The following is a 21,192-nucleotide window of genomic DNA, read 5'->3' as shown; positions in this document are numbered from 1 at the left end:
CGCGGCCAGCAGCGCGGCGGGCGCGTCGGCGCCGCGCGCCACCAGCTCCACCGCCAGCTGCGCCTGCTGCCAGCTCTCGTACCTGGTGCTCGGGCAGGCGGGAGGCGCACAGCTCGCAGTCCTGGTGCAGGTAGGCGAGCGCGGCGGGCAGGTCGATGCACTCGAGCGCGGCCAGCAGCGCGGCGGGCGCGTCGGCGCCGCGCGCCACCAGCTCCACCGCCAGCTGCGCCTGCTGCCAGCTCTCGTACCTGGTGCTCGGGCAGGCGGGAGGCGCACAGCTCGCAGTCCTGGTGCAGGTAGGCGAGCGCGGCGGGCAGGTCGATGCACTCGAGCGCGGCCAGCAGCGCGGCGGGCGCGTCGGCGCCGCGCGCCACCAGCTCCACCGCCAGCTGCGCCTGCTGCCAGCTCTCGTACCTGGTGCTCGGGCAGGCGGGAGGCGCACAGCTCGCAGTCCTGGTGCAGGTAGGCGAGCGCGGCGGGCAGGTCGATGCACTCGAGCGCGGCCAGCAGCGCGGCGGGCGCGTCGGCGCCGCGCGCCACCAGCTCCACCGCCAGCTGCGCCTGCTGCCAGCTCTCGTACCTGGTGCTCGGGCAGGCGGGAGGCGCACAGCTCGCAGTCCTGGTGCAGGTAGGCGAGCGCGGCGGGCAGGTCGATGCACTCGAGCGCGGCCAGCAGCGCGGCGGGCGCGTCGGCGCCGCGCGCCACCAGCTCCACCGCCAGCTGCGCCTGCTGCCAGCTCTCGTACCTGGTGCTCGGGCAGGCGGGAGGCGCACAGCTCGCAGTCCTGGTGCAGGTAGGCGAGCGCGGCGGGCAGGTCGATGCACTCGAGCGCGGCCAGCAGCGCGGCGGGCGCGTCGGCGCCGCGCGCCACCAGCTCCACCGCCAGCTGCGCCTGCTGCCAGCTCTCGTACCTGGTGCTCGGGCAGGCGGGAGGCGCACAGCTCGCAGTCCTGGTGCAGGTAGGCGAGCGCGGCGGGCAGGTCGATGCACTCGAGCGCGGCCAGCAGCGCGGCGGGCGCGTCGGCGCCGCGCGCCACCAGCTCCACCGCCAGCTGCGCCTGCTGCCAGCTCTCGTACCTGGTGCTCGGGCAGGCGGGAGGCGCACAGCTCGCAGTCCTGGTGCAGGTAGGCGAGCGCGGCGGGCAGGTCGATGCACTCGAGCGCGGCCAGCAGCGCGGCGGGCGCGTCGGCGCCGCGCGCCACCAGCTCCACCGCCAGCTGCGCCTGCTGCCAGCTCTCGTACCTGGTGCTCGGGCAGGCGGGAGGCGCACAGCTCGCAGTCCTGGTGCAGGTAGGCGAGCGCGGCGGGCAGGTCGATGCACTCGAGCGCGGCCAGCAGCGCGGCGGGCGCGTCGGCGCCGCGCGCCACCAGCTCCACCGCCAGCTGCGCCTGCTGCCAGCTCTCGTACCTGGTGCTCGGGCAGGCGGGAGGCGCACAGCTCGCAGTCCTGGTGCAGGTAGGCGAGCGCGGCGGGCAGGTCGATGCACTCGAGCGCGGCCAGCAGCGCGGCGGGCGCGTCGGCGCCGCGCGCCACCAGCTCCACCGCCAGCTGCGCCTGCTGCCAGCTCTCGTACCTGGTGCTCGGGCAGGCGGGAGGCGCACAGCTCGCAGTCCTGGTGCAGGTAGGCGAGCGCGGCGGGCAGGTCGATGCACTCGAGCGCGGCCAGCAGCGCGGCGGGCGCGTCGGCGCCGCGCGCCACCAGCTCCACCGCCAGCTGCGCCTGCTGCCAGCTCTCGTACCTGGTGCTCGGGCAGGCGGGAGGCGCACAGCTCGCAGTCCTGGTGCAGGTAGGCGAGCGCGGCGGGCAGGTCGATGCACTCGAGCGCGGCCAGCAGCGCGGCGGGCGCGTCGGCGCCGCGCGCCACCAGCTCCACCGCCAGCTGCGCCTGCTGCCAGCTCTCGTACCTGGTGCTCGGGCAGGCGGGAGGCGCACAGCTCGCAGTCCTGGTGCAGGTAGGCGAGCGCGGCGGGCAGGTCGATGCACTCGAGCGCGGCCAGCAGCGCGGCGGGCGCGTCGGCGCCGCGCGCCACCAGCTCCACCGCCAGCTGCGCCTGCTGCCAGCTCTCGTACCTGGTGCTCGGGCAGGCGGGAGGCGCACAGCTCGCAGTCCTGGTGCAGGTAGGCGAGCGCGGCGGGCAGGTCGATGCACTCGAGCGCGGCCAGCAGCGCGGCGGGCGCGTCGGCGCCGCGCGCCACCAGCTCCACCGCCAGCTGCGCCTGCTGCCAGCTCTCGTACCTGGTGCTCGGGCAGGCGGGAGGCGCACAGCTCGCAGTCCTGGTGCAGGTAGGCGAGCGCGGCGGGCAGGTCGATGCACTCGAGCGCGGCCAGCAGCGCGGCGGGCGCGTCGGCGCCGCGCGCCACCAGCTCCACCGCCAGCTGCGCCTGCTGCCAGCTCTCGTACCTGGTGCTCGGGCAGGCGGGAGGCGCACAGCTCGCAGTCCTGGTGCAGGTAGGCGAGCGCGGCGGGCAGGTCGATGCACTCGAGCGCGGCCAGCAGCGCGGCGGGCGCGTCGGCGCCGCGCGCCACCAGCTCCACCGCCAGCTGCGCCTGCTGCCAGCTCTCGTACCTGGTGCTCGGGCAGGCGGGAGGCGCACAGCTCGCAGTCCTGGTGCAGGTAGGCGAGCGCGGCGGGCAGGTCGATGCACTCGAGCGCGGCCAGGAGCGCGGCGGGCGCGTCGGCGCCGCGCGCCACCAGCTCCACCGCCAGCTGCGCCTGCTCCCAGCTCTCGGCCGCACCTTCGGCCAATAGCATACGCGCTTGTCTCTGTAATAAAATACACAGCCGTAGTTTAATATCGTTGATACAATTGCGCCTTTGGGTTGGAGGTCTAGCAAAGTAAAATCTCATATTTTAGATCTTTTTTATAAGAGACGTCTAGGGACCCCTTAGCAGACATGGAAAAGTGATACAAATTTAATACACCCCTTTTTTACTGCAGGCAAAGGAAGAGTAATATATGTATAAATGGAAGTATATGGAAAAATATTACAAAAGTGAATGGTTACCTCAGGTGAGCCCTCCGGAAGCCGCACGTGAGCCAAGTCGATCAGCTGTCCTGAGACACGACGCAAAGTGAGCGGCGGCGGCGGCGATGGCGGTCGTCGCTCCGCCTCCGGCTCTGGCTTGACCACAACTTGCACTTGCGAATCGTCAGAATCACTCTCCGTCCATTCGTCTTCAGTACGACATGTCTCGCGGAAAAATGGCTGCTTCTTTTCTTTTGAAGGCGTTTTTGGCGGAGAGGGCTGTTTAAGTTGTTGTGATTTCGAAGGGGGTTGCGGAGCAAGCTTCTTCTTATTCAAAGTCGATGTTGACGGTTTAACCTCTATACTATTTGCGGCTGGAGGTGCCGGGGCTGGTGCTTTTCCTGTTTTTGGATTAAATAACCTAGATTGCAGCTGCTTCACATGGCCGCTGCTGATATTCCCAAAATGAGCTTTGGGAGGACCCGGTGCGGGATTCTGTTTTATAGATGCTCGCCGTACAGGTACTTTGGAGACAAGTACCTTCGGAGCAATCTTGTCTACTTTCTGTTTGATGCTGGGCAAAATTTTAACACGCTTTGGTATGTTGGACCTGGTGGGGGTATTCTTCTCATCTTTAGGAGGACTTAATGATTTCTTATCTGGGGATGTACTAGATCTCGACTCTGGTTCTGCTTCAATAACTTGGTTATGTATACTTATGCTCTCAGTCTGAGCCGTGATATTGACGATGCCATGATTTATTTGCATTTCCATATCTTCATCCTCTTTATCTGTGTTTGCAATATCAGATTGAGAGAATTCCGAATTTTCAATTTCGTTCAAATTATGTTGAAGAGTATTTGTGATTTCAATTAGTTGTTCTACAATTTCATCAGTAGTGTTAATGTTATTAGGGGACGGAGAAGAAGTTTTGCGATCCATTTCAATTGCAACAATAGCGTCATTAGCAATATTTTCTACGACTTCATTAATGGCATTATCATCATTATCTTCTTCAGAAGATTCCTTAATGTTTAATTCTACGGTAGTTTCATTATCTAACATATCATAATGGGTTTCAAGTGGTTCATCTACGAATGGTAATTCTTCAATAGTTGCATTAATTATCGGTAGTATATTTTCATTTACTGTTGCTCCCAATGCTGGTACAGGCTTGAAAACCATAAGGTTTATGTCTTGTTTAATATAAGGCGGCTTTTCGATTTTTGGTATCATAGAGTCTTGTTCAGAGTTAGTTTTTTGTGATTCCGGTATGACAGGTTTGTCCGTGCTTAATTCTTCATAAATCTCTTCGAAGGTATTAACCGTAGCAAGATTGTTGTTGACGTCCTGACGCTTTGGAGGTGTTTCTGTTTTTTCCGTTTCTGATCCTAACTGAATAGATATCGTATGTTCTTCTTGAAGGCTCCGTGCAATGGAATTTAGTATTTCAAAATTTGTTTGTTGAATGGCGTCGGTTTGTGCTTCTATATGATCCATTGCTTCTTCAAATTGTTCGTTTTCCTCAGAACTAGTCCTATCTAAGACTGGAGTGCCTTTATCGGTATCTTGCTGCATTCCTTCTTCTTCTTCATTTTCACTACTTGTATAATCTTTATTTTCTGTAGTTAAGTCCTCTGTTTCTTCATCGGATTCACTGAATGAAGATTCATGATCAGTTGATAAATCAGAGTCATTAGAACTATTATCAGCCTCACTTTGTGACGAGTTTGAATCATCGAGAGAATTAATGTCTGAATTAATTTCAGCTTTCATTTGCTGGATAAGTTTTTGTGTATTATCTACAATATCGTTCAAATTCTTTGATTTATCATTGTCTATGATAGGATTGTCGCGTTCTGTTGTATTTGTTTGTGACTTATTTGCCTTAACTAATCTATTTCTCGACTTTATAGTATGTTTAACAGAAGTGTGATTTCTAGTCTCAAAATTCGTTTGGGTAGTTTCAACATTGTTTAATATTTCTGTTCCAGTCTTTACTTTATCACTAACACTAGACGCAGCTTTTTGCACTGTGTTATCCGATGCTATGTTTGAAATAATATCCTTTGTGTGATCCCGCGTGTGTGTGTGATTGTGACCGGGCACAATCTTAATTGCATTGTTTTGCTCAGATGCTGGTAGTGTTTCTGTTGTTTTTAGGAGTTCAACATTGTTATAATTATTATTACTACTCAATGTAACTATATTGCGAGGAGCATTAAAGTCATTCAAATTTATGATATCGCCAGCAGTATCATTAGTAACACTAGGTAAAGGGCTGTGCCTAGTTAATGCATTGTAAGCATTTATGAAATCGTTTTCGGATTGGCCGAGATCGAGCGACTGTGTTTGTTCCGGTTTCACATCTAAAGTAATGTTAGCATCCTTTTCATTTTTCACGTTGTTACTATCTGCTACTTGTTGTGGTTTGTTATCAACGATAATATTAGCACCTGTTCTTACTTCTAAATTATTGCTATCTAATATTTGTTCGGGTTTGTTATGTAAAGTAGTATTAGCATCTTTGCTTTGTTCCAGATTATTGTTATCTGCTAGTAAACCTTTCAAAAGTAAATTTTCATTGATGGACGGGATCCCTGCTTGTAAAAGTAACGCTTTTAATTTTTGAGCTATATCTTCAGTATCTATTGCGTCTACTTTCTCTTGCGTGTTTGGAATATCAGGAGCAGTAATAGGTTTCTCTGGCTTTACCTTACTACTAGCCGGAATAGAAGCGAAATGAGCTGAAGCAAAATCTATCGGAACTGAAGCAAAGTCTGGTGGAACCGATGCGAAATCTATCGGAACCGAAGCAATATTATTTCCTAAATTGTCCAGCTTATTGTGAACGGGTAAACTCCAAACATCCCTGTCAAGATCCATGTCGAACAGGCTCGGAGTTTTAGCCGGGAGTGGTAAGTACATCCAATCATCATCTTGAAATGTTTTCGGTATCGGCTCTTCGAATTCATCTGAACTGTCGTCTGCTAAAACGTAAACATGAATGAATTAAAAAAAAAACCCATCTTTCAAAATTTTCAAAGAGTTGGAATTTAGTGATATATTTGTTTGTATGTAAACAGCAAAGAGTAACCTATTGATTGTAGAAGAGATGTAAAGTCTCGGTACAGATCGCGTGCAATTTTTTGGTGATTGGATTGTCAAAAGTCAACTATTCACGACCACAGCTACGGCATAAGTACGGTGCCGTACAGCGCTATTTTATACATCACAGCTGTCGAATTCGAAGCACGAAATTTTATTTAGTTGTACGTAACTTACCCAGTAGCCGTGAAAAACGTCGGGAAATAACTTACCGCGCACTAGTCGGTGGGCGGGCGGCGGCGGCGAGGGGGGCGGCGAGGGGGGCGGCGCGGCGTCCACGTCGGCGCCGGCCGGCGAGCCCCACACGCGCCCGCGCAGCCGCCGCTCCTCACCGACGCTGCCCTCCTCCTCCGCCTGCAACAACGTTCTATTACAAATTTACTAAGATACATTTTAGACGACAAATGGTGCCTACTAGAAGCAATCGAAGCAAGCCGCGACGGATTTTGGTGCACCTTTACATAGATGTCTGGGTTGTATCAAACAAAAAAAGTTGAATAGTAATCTTTTCTGCACTTGTTAGGTTGAAGTACCTATTCGACTAGCGTGGCTTACTAACGCTTCTCTTTTAGTTTTCTGTATGCTGGGAAGCCGATTTGACTACTATTAGACCAAAAAATGGCTTCCTAGCATTTTGAGAAGTTTTCAAAGTGTAGCGTTCGTAAGTGACATTCTTGTGGACTGGACTGCTACTTCAACAGATCGTAGATAAGGATGTAATAAGTAGGTAGGTATAACATAGTTCAAAGAGAAAGTACATTATTTTATAGGTAATTACAAAACAAGATACGAACAAAGTGCAAACTAGATACAAACAAAGCGCACAATATTCTATGTATAGCCAGCATTATTCTATGTATGTTCTTCTTCAAGTGCCTTCTCCATCCCAGAGGTTGGCCCTTATTATGCCTATAGCCAGCATGGATTTTATTTATGGAATAGGTAACATAGGCACAAATCACCGATGGTAACAGTATGCTGATATCAGTATGCAAGAAGAAGTGCCACTTCTGTGTAGTTGCTGGTCAATGTGTAATGGCTCCTCTACACTATCGGCGATGATAGACGATGACTGGCGTGCACGATAGTGTAGAGGGCGTACTCGACAGTCCCCGCCAGTCATCGTCTATCATCGCCTGCGACCCGTGAGTTGTCGGTTTTTGGGCACGCATCAAAGGGGATAGTGTGGATGGTAGTGTGGATGCTTGCACGATGATCTTGCCGATGATAAGATAGCGTCAATCGACCAGCCAAGTGATAGTGTGCGACGTACGCGTACCTGTCGGCGGTGGCGCTCGACGCACTCGGTGACGGCGGGCCACATGGCGGCGCGATGGCGCGCCAACGCCGCGCGCGCCTCCAGCTCCGACACGCTGGCGCCGGCCGCCAGGCGCGCCGCCGCCGCCTGCACGCCCGCCACCAGGCTCGGCCAGCGCGCGCGCAGCCATGCGAGGGGTGCTGCGGGGCTTTGCGCCAGTGCCGCCTGCCCAATCAAATATTCTATTAAACTCATACCCGTTTGAATATGTGAAGTATTTATCGTATGTACATCGTAACGCTTGTAACGTAACTATGGAGAAACCGTGAAATTTTATTTACATTTTTCTATCTCGCCAATCAGTCCTGTTACGCTTAAGGACCATAATACTGTATGAAGACATTACTGTAGGACTGATGGGCGAGACACAAAAATTTGAATAAAATTTAAATTTTTCTCTATAGTAAATGTACGGAAAAAGTTTTCTTTAATTTGTGGCTTTTTAGTACATTACCTTAAGTTGACCCCTAGGAAACTATTGATACTGGATAGTGGATAGGAATGGAATCGATTGGCATAAAAAAATAGCATGTGAAAAATAAAACTTTTCATTTTCATACAAATTGTATGGAAAAATCTTTCCTCGATTTGTGGCTCCTCCAGCCGTTAATTTTATTTTGGTCCCATACAAGCTTTTGATTCTCGATAATAATGGGATTGATTGGCATAAAAAAAAAGTTTGTCAAAAATGACCTTTTTCTAGCAACCTGTACGTTTTTCCCAAAATCTGTAAACGCCAATCTTCATTAATTTGAAATTGAAGGAAGGTCTTCTAAGATCATTTTGGCGTAGCAGCACGGGATCTGGTAGCTGCCCTCCCTGACCCAATAAGTAAATCCATCCTGTATAGTGATACTTCTACCATATAAAATGCTCCTTATGCTCCACTGCATAATGACGACCAAAGGAGTTTGGCTGGATACTCGCCTGCACCTCCGCCGCGCTGAAGCCGAGCCGCTCGGCCGCGTCCATGAGCCGCGCCAGCTCCAGCCCGCGCTCCGCCTCGCGCGCCGCGCCCACCCCCAGACCCTCCATTGACACCGTGCGGTTGTATGCCAGCGGCTCAGGGGACGCCGCCTGTTGACAAGTCACTTATAGTGGGGTTTTCGCGCGGAGAAGCACCCTTGTGTTCCTTCTCCGCGTTTTGTGCGTAGTTATTTAATCGTGTGGCTGTAATTAATTTGAGTCTCCTAAGATACTAATAATAAAAAACATAGAGCAATGGTGTATAGCCCACAGAGCTGCATCTTCACTGGGTACTCCAGCCAGGCAGAACAAGTTGTAAAATATGAGAGCATCACCTCGGAGCCGTAGAAGCTGGAGCGGCGCTGCTGGCGCTGCGGGCGCAGGTCGAGGTGCGAGGCGCGGCGCGTGAGGCGACGGCGGCCGGCGTCGCTGTCGGCCGTCGCCGTCGGGCTGCTGTCGCGCGGCGAGCGCGTCGCGGTCGAGCGCCACTCCCAGCGCCCGGTGGTGCGCACGCTGCGCTCGCTCTCCTGCCGGGAGTTTCAACAAGTAAACACAAGATTACTATCAAGTATAAGTAAGTATTAGTATTAAGTATTTCGCAAGAGTTGCGTAGGCAAAACAATTTTCCTAGTAGGAATATGTAGGTGCGATGGGTCAAGGTTCCATACAAAGTTGGAACTTAGGAGATAAATTTATTATCGTGCAAAATGTACGTAGAAACTGCAGAAAATAGGAAAAGCTAACCCGTGTGTCACTGGATAGCGAATGCCTGCTGTGCGAGCGTTCGCGGCGAGCTTCGTCCCGGAACCGCCGACGGGAGCGCGACCGCGGGACCGATGGAGCTCGTTCCCTCTCCTTTTCCCTTTCTCGCTCTCGTTCACGTTCCCGTTCTCGCTCGCGCTCCTTTTCCCGCTCGCGTTCCTTCTCTCGCTCACGTTCCTTCTCTCGCTCGCGTTCCTTCTCTCGCTCGCGTTCTTTTTCTCGCTCACGCTCGCGCTCCCATGGTGATGGAACTTCATACGTCTGAAACAAAACAATATTCAACTAATGAAATAAAACTATGAAAACGGATTATATCGCGTATATTGAATTTATAATACATCCCGACGTATCACCCGTTGACCACGAACGCTGTAAAGAGTTCGAAACGTCGGGATGTATTATAAATTCAATATACGCGATATAATCCGTTTTCATAGTTTTATTTCATGAGTAACTATCGCGGTAACCGAAGACAATATTAATATTCAACTATATTATTTGCAAATTGTTATTTTGTCAGCTATGAAGAGAGATTAAACAAAGACAAATTGGAGTAGATTATGTTATTTGGATGACTGTATGAGTTAAATTGATATAGATTGAGGCAAGTTCTATGTGCAGATATTGGTACATATTTTATTTCAGTGTGACTTACCTGAGTTGAAATACTTTGAGGTGGTGGTGATGTACCGGTATTGGAAACTTTCGACCGACTGAACGGCGACCGGCCGCGGCTGTCAACGCTTCCCCGAGGTGGGGAAGCGCCAGCGGACTTTTTTTGGTTCGTACTCTCTCGTGACGGTGAAGGCCCCACCGCCGAGGAGATGGTGTGCCGTGTTGTATGTTCAGGCGGTATTCTCGCTACAGAAGTTCGGGTTTCCTCGCGAGGCGGTGATGGACCGACGGAGACGCTGTGCCGCGCTGGTTCATTTCCATTATAAGTTGTTCTGCCATTGACTTCCCTATTCCGAACTTCCTTGGGCGGCGATGGCCCCACGGCCATGTCGTGTCGCCGAGACTGGTCGTTCACGTCCCGCACCGGCGTAACGAGTCGGCTTGTTGGTTGCCTAGCTTTGTTTTCCCTCGGCGGCGACGGGCCGCAAGCGGTAGAAGACTTCTCTTTTTTCGACTGGACTTTGGGTACCTCGCCATCTATGAAACATACGAAGTTCAGGGTTTTCATTATTTTTTAGTTATTCATTGTCATACCTATTTGCCTTATAGCTATAATACTAACTAGGGCCTTTAGATAAACTATTTTCAAATCGACGCCTGTTAGTGTCCGGAGCTTATTCGCGAAATAATAAAACCGAAACGATACAAAAAACTGATACAAAATGTGCTGTACGATACAAGTCACAGAAAAAAAAGTAAAAAAGGTTCTCGCTAACAACACCCAAGTATGTTGTAGGTACCTAAGTAGGTATGTGTTTTCTTTTGGGAAGGTAGATTGACGCACTTAATCAAAAAGGGATTTTTTGGGAGGGAGTGTCGATAGAGCCAGCCGCGTCGGAGATATGTAGTTTCGCCGCGGCGTCGGCGGCGCCATTGGCCACGACCTTGGGCGCCGTGGTCGGCGTGCGGCAACACACCGCGCACACGCGCTCGTCCGGCTCGTTCATGAACGTGCAGTGCTCGCACGTTTACTAAACTGTTTCACTAACTTTGTTTCTGGCGAGTGGCACCTGACCCAGCCGGGTCGGAGATGTGTAGGTTCGCCACGGCGTCAGCGGCGCCGTTGGCTACGACCTTGGGCGCCGTGGTCGGCGTGCGGCAACACACCGCGCACACGCGCTCGTCCGGCTCGTTCATGAACGTGCAGTGCTCGCACGGTTACTAAACTGTTTCACTAACTTTGTTTCTGGCGAGTGGCACCTGACCCAGCCGGGTCGGAGATGTGTAGGTTCGCCACGGCGTCAGCGGCGCCGTTGGCTACGACCTTGGGCGCCGTGGTCGGCGTGCGGCAACACACCGCGCACACGCGCTCGTCCGGCTCGTTCATGAACGTGCAGTGCTCGCACGGTTACTAAACTGTTTCACTAACTTTGTTTCTGGCGAGTGGCACCTGACCCAGCCGGGTCGGAGATGTGTAGGTTCGCCACGGCGTCAGCGGCGCCGTTGGCTACGACCTTGGGCGCCGTGGTCGGCGTGCGGCAACACACCGCGCACACGCGCTCGTCCGGCTCGTTCATGAACGTGCAGTGCTCGCACGGTTACTAAACTGTTTCACTAACTTTGTTTCTGGCGAGTGGCACCTGACCCAGCCGGGTCGGAGATGTGTAGGTTCGCCACGGCGTCAGCGGCGCCGTTGGCTACGACCTTGGGCGCCGTGGTCGGCGTGCGGCAACACACCGCGCACACGCGCTCGTCCGGCTCGTTCATGAACGTGCAGTGCTCGCACGGTTACTAAAATGTTTCACTAACTTTGTTTCTGGCGAGTGGCACCTGACCCAGCCGGGTCGGAGATGTGTAGGTTCGCCACGGCGTCAGCGGCGCCGTTGGCTACGACCTTGGGCGCCGTGGTCGGCGTGCGGCAACACACCGCGCACACGCGCTCGTCCGGCTCGTTCATGAACGTGCAGTGCTCGCACGGTTACTAAACAGGGGCCCTATTCGAGATGCACAACTGTCAGTTTCGGCTTCAACATCAGTTCAACAGTGGAATGAATCATTTGTTCATCAACTGTGGAAAGTATCATTTGGTTGTACACCAAAACTCATTCATTGAAAAAATTATGCAACAAAAATCAACTTTGTTTTCTTACTACTATACGGTTTAAAATGGCTCTGAACTCTGCGTGGTTCGGTTTGGTTTCGTTGTCACCTAACTGTGGATTGCTAATGTCAAATTTACCTATTTGACAACACACGATTTCTTCCATTCAACTGAAGTTCAACACGAAACGTCACTTAACGCATGTCGAATACCGCTCCTGTTTCACTAACTTTGTTTCTGGCGAGTGGCACCTGACCCAGCCGGGTCGGAGATGTGTAGGTTCGCCACGGCGTCAGCGGCGCCGTTGGCTACGACCTTGGGCGCCGTGGTCGGCGTGCGGCAACACACCGCGGACACGCGCTCGTCCGGCTCGTTCATGAACGTGCAGTGCTCGCACGGTTACTAAACTGTTTCACTAACTTTGTTTCTGGCGAGTGGCACCTGACCCAGCCGGGTCGGAGATGTGTAGGTTCGCCACGGCGTCAGCGGCGCCGTTGGCTACGACCTTGGGCGCCGTGGTCGGCGTGCGGCAACACACCGCACACACGCGCTCGCCCGGCTCGTTCACGAACGTGCAGTGCTCGCACTGCCACGACGAGTCCGGCGGCGGGGGTGCTGGGCCTAAACTGTCTTCTTCTACCTGTAGCAAATAATAGTAATATTGTAGCAACCTCAAGAAGCTGAATTAGTATGACTTACGAAGTTAAGAGTATTATCGTCATGCTAAAGAAAATAACTGGGACCAAGACAGTGAATTATTCCATTTTCCCATATATCTAAGCATAGGTTAAATATGTAGTAGTAGTAGTAGTAAAACTCTTTATTGCACATAAAGAAACATAAAACAAGAGAAAAACGCATCATTTGTACAAAGGCGAACTTATCCCTTTCAGGGATCTCTTCCAGTTAACCTTTATGTGTCGTTATTGAACTACACTTTTTTTGTAACATTTTTTTTTTATCAGAAGTGCTTTAAATAAAGCAGCAGCATAAAGTGGTTTAAAAATCTGTTTACTTCGGATGGATTTTCAGCTATCCGCACCGGACTTTGGACTTTAGGCTGAACAGTTTTCTTGGCAGGACTTTGCGGTTTGGGCGGTTCGAGATGGTCACTCTGCTCGCTCTCGGAGTCGGCGTCGCTGGACGGCAGCGGCGGCGGCGACGGCGTGCGGTGCTTGGTGCGGCGCGACGCGCGCGAGCGCACGCTCATGGCGGGAGAAGCGGCGCGCGAGCCGGCGCGGGACGCCGCGCGAGACATTGCGCGGCTGTCGGCTGGAAAAGTACGAAACCAATTTTTTTTGAAGAAATGAAGTGAGCGTCTGATGTTACATACTAACAGAATCATTAAACGTTGATATAATAATCGTATGAGCAGAGGCTGTAGATAGACGAATCCCGTATGGTGGAGTGTGATAATTATACTTAATCATCGCTAGATGGCAGACAAACGTTGGATTTTAACGGTCTCTTAGCCTAGCTAGTCGATAGTGACGCTTCCTACAGGTGCAAAGCAGGATGGAGGTTCCGGGTTCGAATTCCGGTAAGGGCATTTATTTATGTCTTCATCCCGAATATATTTGTTCCTAAATTATGGATGTTATCTATGTATCTAAAAGTATGTATTTATCTATATAAGTAGGTATGTTTATCGTCACCGAGTACTAATAGTACAAGTTTTGCTTTAATTTGGGACCGGGTCGATTTATGCAAGACTGTCCTTAAACATTAATTTATTCATGAAGGCGGCTCAGTGGCGTAAGCATAATTTCAGCAGTGGACAAAAACGCTGATGGCTTAATGTGATACTCAAGTTCGACGTACCTCTGCGATAAGGTTGAGGTGTCATCGTCGAGTGCATATGAGCGTGCGGATGCATATGCTGCGGCGGGCAACACTGCCAGCCCCACGGGCCGGGGTCGAGGCTGGCGCAGCTGCCGTAGCGCCACGCCGCGCCGGCGCAGTGCGCGCAGCCCGCGCACGGCGGCGCCGGCTGGCCCAGCTCCAGCACCGAGGCGCCGCGGCGCATGGGCCGGCCCCAGGTCTGAGCTTGAGATAGCATCTCGGGTCCGTCCCATGGTTCATGCATCATAGGCTGTTGAACATGCTGAAACATAGTTATTTGTTCAAAGTTTATATGTTTTTACTTAGGAATGGTGTCAATGTTGATACCATAAATGAATTCAGCACCCCCGATTTATACGAATGATAAATGCTATTGTTAATAAAACAAATCGTCAGCCGGTTGTATCGCGGTGGAAAGACCGTGTTACGCGTTTCGGTGACTGCCATTCCTCAACCCACCAACGGAGCGGCAGCTGACGTTCACGAGGGTTCATCATACATAGCCGTTAACCGCTATACGAGTTTTCGCCCGGGAGGCGATGACTGATGACGAAATTTGCGCCTGGCTCGCGGTCTATTACAACGGGCTTCATTTTATTTCGCCCAATGTACGCACCTACAATGGGAGCTGATAGGTCTCATCTAAGTGGAAAATTCCATTAGTAGGTGCGAGTTCTTATTAGATGTTATGGAAAATCCTAAGTAGATTAGTTTTGCTATAACAAAAGATAAAGCATATTAAGATACCATGTTCGTCGGCACGTTATAAGGCGGCAGCGAGTCTCTGGGCCGCCCCCACGTCTGCGCCACATGACCCATCGTGTTATTGTGGTACGGCATAGCTTGAGGCGCAGGAGCGGCAGCTTGAAGCTGACTAGTCGGCAAATAAGGCATGCTGCCGACATGAGCGGAAGGCGCCGGCGGCAATATCTTGCTCAGGTGGGGCGGAATGGGCTGCGGCACACCGTGGTTGCTTAAAGGTCGTGCCGGTGCTTGATTTTGTGCAGTCATAGTGTTGATGGAACCGAGCGTAGCTCGACGTGGCTGCTCTTGTACGGGAGGCCTAGGGCTAGCACTTGATCGGTCACCGCTAATCTAAAACATACATTAAGAATTTCGTAATAACTCAGAGAAGTCTGAAGCTCCGGCCTTCACCACTGGAGGGCTTCGTCACTTTTTCTTTAATATATGACATCTATTACAGTTTTTAATTTATATATAGTAGTGTGACTACTTAAACAAAAACACAAATCAAAATATTTAATAAAATAATTTGATTTGTTCCCAAACTTGCTCAGAGAAGTCTGGTTTTTGGTCAGTATGATGTATCTACTAGTAATGGTTTAGTTTACCTTGTGCCGTCGAGGCGGTGGTACTGGAGCGGTAGTTTTGGGCGGCAGCGGCGGACGCTGCTCTTCGCGTAACTGCGTCACGGACAAAGCCTGGGACAATAAAATAATTGTGATTCGAATGAAGGCATCGCAGGGTAGATGACCTGACTAACTAACTTTTTGAAGCCATACTGCAGAGCGAGAAACTGCAGAGGCGTACTTTAAATATTTGGGGCCCGGGCCATTTAGATTCGCCGCCCCATTAAGTGATGATAATGTATCTCATAATTCTCATATAAGGAAAAAAAATCCTATTTTGCCGCCCCTTGCAGCCTGGCGCCCCGGATCATGGCCCCCTTGGGGTAAATACGCCCATGCGAGAATGCGCTACTAATAAGGGGTAGCGGTTATGGTTAAGAGCTCTGATTTCGGCACTTAGCCCGACAGTATCGCCTCCATATGTATATTAACGAAAAAATAAAAATAAAATCATTTCTCATGCTCTGAAAAAGGGTCATTGTTGTTCTAAAAGGTGTGCAGAAAATAATACGTTTCTGCAATGGAGCATTTTACGTTCCAAGTACAATTTTTATAAATGTTTTACGATAAGCAATTGAAATTTGGGTTTAAATGGATTTGTTATACAACTTCCATTCTCATATTAAGCTTCCCATTCCATAATTTCCATAAAATAACGATACTTTTGCCTTAATTGTTAATTGAAAGTACTAAGAAATACTATAAAAAAATATAATAGGTAAGTCATACTCCTGTTTAAAAAAAACACATGCATTTTACTTTCCTCGTATTCGAAATGAAAAGTAGAGTGTAATAACTCGGGTGAAAGGCTATTTTTTTTTTTGCTTTTGATCCCTTGGCTAACAATCTACTATATCCATCCTCGATTCTTCTCCGATTTCAATCTTATAGCCGTTTATTGATTACGTTTGCGATATAAGTAATACTAAGTACCTAATTTTCGTAAGAGTCAAGTAAGTCGGGTATCTCGCGCGACTTGGGATTTGCCAGCTAGGTAATTGTGCTAGTCTCGAAGGTACGATACGAGTCCTGCGACAGATTGACCGCGGTCCGCGGAGGTGAAGTACCGGATGTTCTAATGATTTTATTATTGGCCCTTCGCCAAACTTGTATAGTATTTGTAGCACTTGCCTAGCAGGCGAACGCACTTTGCGTACTTTTATCCCGGCTGCCAATGTTATATTAGTCATCCATAAATATCTATTCATAATAAGCATCACAATTAAAATTAAACACAACGCGTCCTCATTCACAAATATGTATAATACTTGTAATTCGTGCAATGTTGTTTGGTTGCTAAATTATACGCCAGATTGTAGAAAGATAGAATAAGGACTAAGGAGCCGGACTACTATCAAAATTTCGGCTTTTTTTGATAGTTGTTTGACAGTGTTTAGTTGAGCAACTGGTTAGTATTGGGGTTGGGGACCGCGAGATGAACTGCGATTAATGTGAATTGCTAGCTTTTTTCGTTTCGTATTAGGGTACGCAATTTAATTCCTTCATGCGAATGCGTGGTTCGACACGTACTTGGCCGGTGTTTCCTTCACGTGACCCTAAAAAGTATAATTGTCGAAAGCGCCATGTACCTACTGGCTTTGATCACCTGTCAAATTCCATAGATTCCAAAGTCGAGTAAGCTACGTTTAGTTTTTAGCGGCTTTCTCCAGTTATTAAAATTATTTACCTATATCTACTTGTGGTTAGATGAAAAATCCGGCCAAGAGCATATCGGGCTCATTTCTCATTGTGGTTCTGTAGTCGTAAATATAAATACACTTTTCAAGCTATACTCCGAACTGTCGTACCTAGTACAGACAGCATTCAGCATTCTGTAACAGCTTAACAAAAAGTGATATCTTATAGAACAAGTGAGGAGTGTCTTTTCAAAAGGACTTATTTTTCTATGAAATCTATACAAAAATAAACCCTTTAAGTAGGGTAAAAGGGTATATTTTTGTATGGATTTCATAAAGAAATAAGCCCTTTTAAAAAGACACTCCTTAAGTAAGACTGTGGAAGATATACTTTCGAACGTGAATTTTTATAATTTATCTATATTAGGAAAAGTTATCTGGGATGTCAGATACTATTGGCGCGTTGTTTCATCCGCTACTATTGATGCTGACTGTACCTAGGTAGAAGTTATTGATGTCATGTACAGTAAGCAACAGAGTTAAGTGACCCCTCCTGCATAGAAATTTGTTTGTAAGTAGGTACATACAGCTGCTCTGCCCTGATGTTACGGCAAAAAAATTGCGTAATAGGTAGGTATCTAGTTAGATAGGAAATTGTGTTAAGATACGCTATTTTGTCGTATCTGGGCAGAGCTGCAAAATTGGGTATGGGTGGGGTTCATTCATAAAATGGGTATGCACTTTTGCGGCTCGCTGTACCTGTCTCTGGTGGTTCCTGCGCTTGGGATGGCGGTGGTACATGTCGTCGCAGGAAGCGCAGAGCGCGCGGCGGCCGCACTCGGCGCAGCGCACGCGCGCGCCGCCGCCGCCGCACAGCCCGCATGAGGCGCCGGCATCCACTGGGTGACCTGAATAAAAAATAGCAATCCATTAGTTTGTTATTTCTTATTCATATGTTTTTATACAAAAATATTTGCATAGGTAAAAAACACATAGGTAAGGTGCTCTCAGTAATTATACGAAGTACGAACTTTGCGCCATTTACGACACTAAAGATTAAATAAATACATATATAAATAAGATACGATTCATTGAATATGGAGAATCATACGTCAAATACAAATGTACTACAAAGATAACAGATCGAATTATCTCTGAACGCTGTTACAGTCCTGTAACTAGGTTTATGGGGCTGAAGCCGTCAGCGCAAACGTTGATGAAACCCCACATAAAATCTGGCGTTCATGCAACGCGACTAACAAGTTCTAATAGTTTCGCATATCCTTAGATTTCTTTGAAGTGCAATTACGAGTAGTTATGTAAATGTTTTTTTTCAACATCACCTTAAAAAATAAATTAGCTGACAGTTTAATAAGATTTCTACGTTAAATTAATTTTTTGCATTGCTTCCACTCCTTCCACTTGCTTCTTCGTGAAATAACAACTAAAATGACAATGAGTAATGACACTAATGACAATGTTGGTGTTGACCAAAGAGCATATAATCTATTAGACGTAAACTACCATAATATAATCACTATACAGGTGATTTCGGGGTCGTGTAGCAAGAGAACAAGACATTATACAGAATTCAACGATGAGCCTAATGATGTTCAAAATTATTGCTTATCACCAATAATGATGATTATTTTTCAGATGACAAGTAGAAAAATACATTTTTGAATACAATTAGGTCACCCTACTTAATGTGACGTCTTGTCGCTTTCCATACAGCTAAAGATAGATATAACTCCGTAATAGATGGATACAGTCTAAGGAATAAAACGTGCCTCGAAAATCAAGAAAATTTGATTCTCGATCAGATGGCGCCACTACCTTTGGCATATTCTCGTATAGATGGCGTTGACGGTTTCGTTTGTTATTTAACAATTTTAACGCATATCAGTGAAAGAACATGGGTCAAAATCATATAAAAATTATTATTGCAAATATTGCAAATAAAAAAATCATTTATCCATATACATATAAATACATTTTTGAAATATTTCTATTTTTAGTTTTAATCGTGTGTCGATAGATGGCAGTGAATTTACTGTGGCTAAAAAATATTTACTATGACAGTACCGCTTTATCCTATTATTATCCTCTTTGATACAGCGTAGGTACCTATGTCAAAAGTCATAGGGTGACCATGATTACTTGTATAAGATTAATTTTACTTGAAAAATAAGAAAAAATTAAACTAATTAGCTTTTAATATTGTCTTCGTTTACCGCGATAGTTAGAAATAAAACTATGAAAACGGATTAGGTATATCGCGTATATTGAATTTCTAATACATCCCGACGTTTCGACATTTCGTTTGTAAAGGGTTCGAAACGTCGGGATGTATTATGAATTCAATATACGCGATATAATCCGTTTTCATAGTTTTATTTTAATTACCTTTTAATCAAATACTAGTGTTAATGTGTATCATTAACAGAGTCAGAAAAAGTGGTTTTGGATCACGACCCAGAAATCACCCTGTATAGAGGTGTTGACCAAATGACCATTGTGCATTGACGTTAATTTCTTGAAAAGAGGTTAAATATCTTTTTCGACAATTATTATGGGTTATATTCAGGGACCTACCTATATTTAATATGGGTTATATGGGTTACCAAAGTGTACGGCTCACCCGGTATTGTATTGTCCTAGTCCTAGCTCTAAGTATATTGATTTGCATGGTAGGTTTTAATTAATTGTACATTAGTATTTAAGTTTTTTTTGTTACTAACACTTCTATGGGCCATGCCTGAAAATAAATGATTATTTAATTTAATTTATATTCATCAGGTACGTGAGGTGGACCAAGGAACCATCAAGGGACCATGCATCTACATACATGCACGGGAAACTAATATGAAAATAAACCGGAACAAACATGTCTTTAGTAGTAGCTACGTATGAAATTCAAGAAACATATTTCACGAATCAAGAAAAGAATTCAATTCTAGCTCACTCTTCGTAAAGACTTAGTACATTTTTCGAGTCGGGATTTATTGTTTACATAATATATACAGCTAGTTAAAAGATTCGATTTGATGAAATATTTCTCAAAATGATTGAGAAACCCTCAATAATTACCTGTTGGCGGTCTCGGAGGCGTAGGCGGTGGCTGTAGCTTGGCGTTGACATATTCCTCGGCAGGGAACTCCACCACCTCGTAGTCTGGCTCCGGCTTGGCAAGGGGCACGCGCGGCGTAGGCGCAGCCTGGTGTGCGAACTGTGGCGTGCTGGCTACTTGGCGAGTTTGCGGCTCGCCCGGCATCTGGCGTGCGAACTGTGGTGTCCCCGGCGCCGGCCGCGGGAACTGCGGAGTTCCCACCGAGGCACGACCCCGGCCTTTTAACATCTGTTTTACACAAGGTATTTTCGAAATGTGAATTAAAAAGCGTGAAAGAAGGGAATAAAGGAGCAGTTTACTCCTACTATTTAAAAAAACTGGGACATAAGCTTTGGTTCTAATAAATATTTGCCTAGCAATCTTTCTGCTTTGCCTTAAGGTTGTTTAAGTTCGCTTTTTGTACAGTAAGATTTTTATTAAAAAAACCTTACTGTACAAAAGGCGAACTTAAATATGCAATAAAGATTAAATAAATAAATAACAGAGCCCTTCTGACTAATTTTCAGTTCACCTATTTTTTTTGAAGTAAAAGCTACTCGTAGATTCTACTTTTAGTTATGTTCTCCGGTCATCAATATATTATTACGTGCAAATATATGAGAAATGATACGGAAAGATGATAGCGCCCGAATCTGATGTTCTGATGAACCTAGAGCTGGCGAACCTTAAACTTTACTTTAATAACTCAATATTTAAAATTTTATTTGTGTTGTTTAGGTTATGGGCCCGTCACACATACACCAGAGACATTGTGACTCATCTATCTACTCAAACACGCAAGTAGAAATGTTTCTTAAAAATAGCATAAACTGATTTCAAGATAAACACGCTAACAGCACATGTCTCCTTAAAACTAGTTTTCATTAGCTAGTCTTATTTATCCTCTATATTCAAGGACTATGGCTATTGAAAACAGACTATAAGTTAGATAATTTCAGCACTGGTTTGCAACAATAAATAAACGTGAATGCCGACGACGGCGCCGGCGCGCCCGGTTTGTGCGTGTACGTGTACACAGCTATTGTGTATTATAAATTATAATATGTTGAATCTATATAAAATAGATTAGGTATATGAACAGGCCTGTATAAAATACCTCCGTATTTTACGCGAGGCACTTACTTTTTTTTCTACTAGTTATATTTATTTTATGCCAAGAAAGATAGGTTCTTTATTACATATGTCAGATTGACCAAGTGCTGTGCAAAATATTAGATTGCTTATTAATCTTATTATTTAGAAAATAGACGCCAGCTGTGACCGGGATAGTGCGAGCAACGACACTCGGCGACCCGTTCCGATTTCGCTTCTCACATCCCAAAATATCGTTTATATAAATTGGGTCTCTGTATAACTTCCCGAATAACGAT

The 21,192-nt window shown here is 47.8% G+C and overlaps 1 protein-coding gene across 1 annotated transcript in view; it reads right to left on the bottom strand.

Annotated features, from left to right (window-relative positions):
- LOC134740920 (E3 ubiquitin-protein ligase lubel-like) overlaps positions 1–21,192 on the bottom strand; it is a 41,236-nt gene that overhangs the window by 19,680 nt on the left and 364 nt on the right. The window contains exons 2-22 of the mRNA XM_063673577.1: positions 19,783–20,050; positions 17,452–17,600; positions 15,038–15,127; positions 14,433–14,780; positions 13,665–13,947; positions 12,859–13,115; positions 12,264–12,483; positions 12,056–12,060; positions 11,583–11,711; positions 11,393–11,521; positions 11,203–11,331; positions 11,013–11,141; positions 10,792–10,951; positions 9,783–10,279; positions 9,110–9,388; positions 8,701–8,892; positions 8,327–8,476; positions 7,361–7,564; positions 6,294–6,435; positions 3,013–5,963; positions 2,573–2,770 (exon numbers count right to left, since the gene is read on the bottom strand). Coding sequence (XP_063529647.1) covers positions 2,573–2,770; positions 3,013–5,963; positions 6,294–6,435; positions 7,361–7,564; positions 8,327–8,476; positions 8,701–8,892; positions 9,110–9,388; positions 9,783–10,279; positions 10,792–10,951; positions 11,013–11,141; positions 11,203–11,331; positions 11,393–11,521; positions 11,583–11,711; positions 12,056–12,060; positions 12,264–12,483; positions 12,859–13,115; positions 13,665–13,947; positions 14,433–14,780; positions 15,038–15,127; positions 17,452–17,600; positions 19,783–20,050 — 6,909 coding nt within the window. The remainder of the gene's footprint in view (positions 1–2,572; positions 2,771–3,012; positions 5,964–6,293; positions 6,436–7,360; positions 7,565–8,326; positions 8,477–8,700; positions 8,893–9,109; positions 9,389–9,782; positions 10,280–10,791; positions 10,952–11,012; positions 11,142–11,202; positions 11,332–11,392; positions 11,522–11,582; positions 11,712–12,055; positions 12,061–12,263; positions 12,484–12,858; positions 13,116–13,664; positions 13,948–14,432; positions 14,781–15,037; positions 15,128–17,451; positions 17,601–19,782; positions 20,051–21,192) is intronic.

The sequence above is a fragment of the Cydia strobilella genome, chromosome 4 (assembly GCF_947568885.1).
Source record: "Cydia strobilella chromosome 4, ilCydStro3.1, whole genome shotgun sequence".
In the NCBI taxonomy this organism is placed as follows: Eukaryota; Metazoa; Arthropoda; class Insecta; order Lepidoptera; family Tortricidae; genus Cydia; species Cydia strobilella.
Note: the sequence above shows the minus strand (reverse complement) of the source record. Positions and strands in the feature narration are given on the sequence as shown.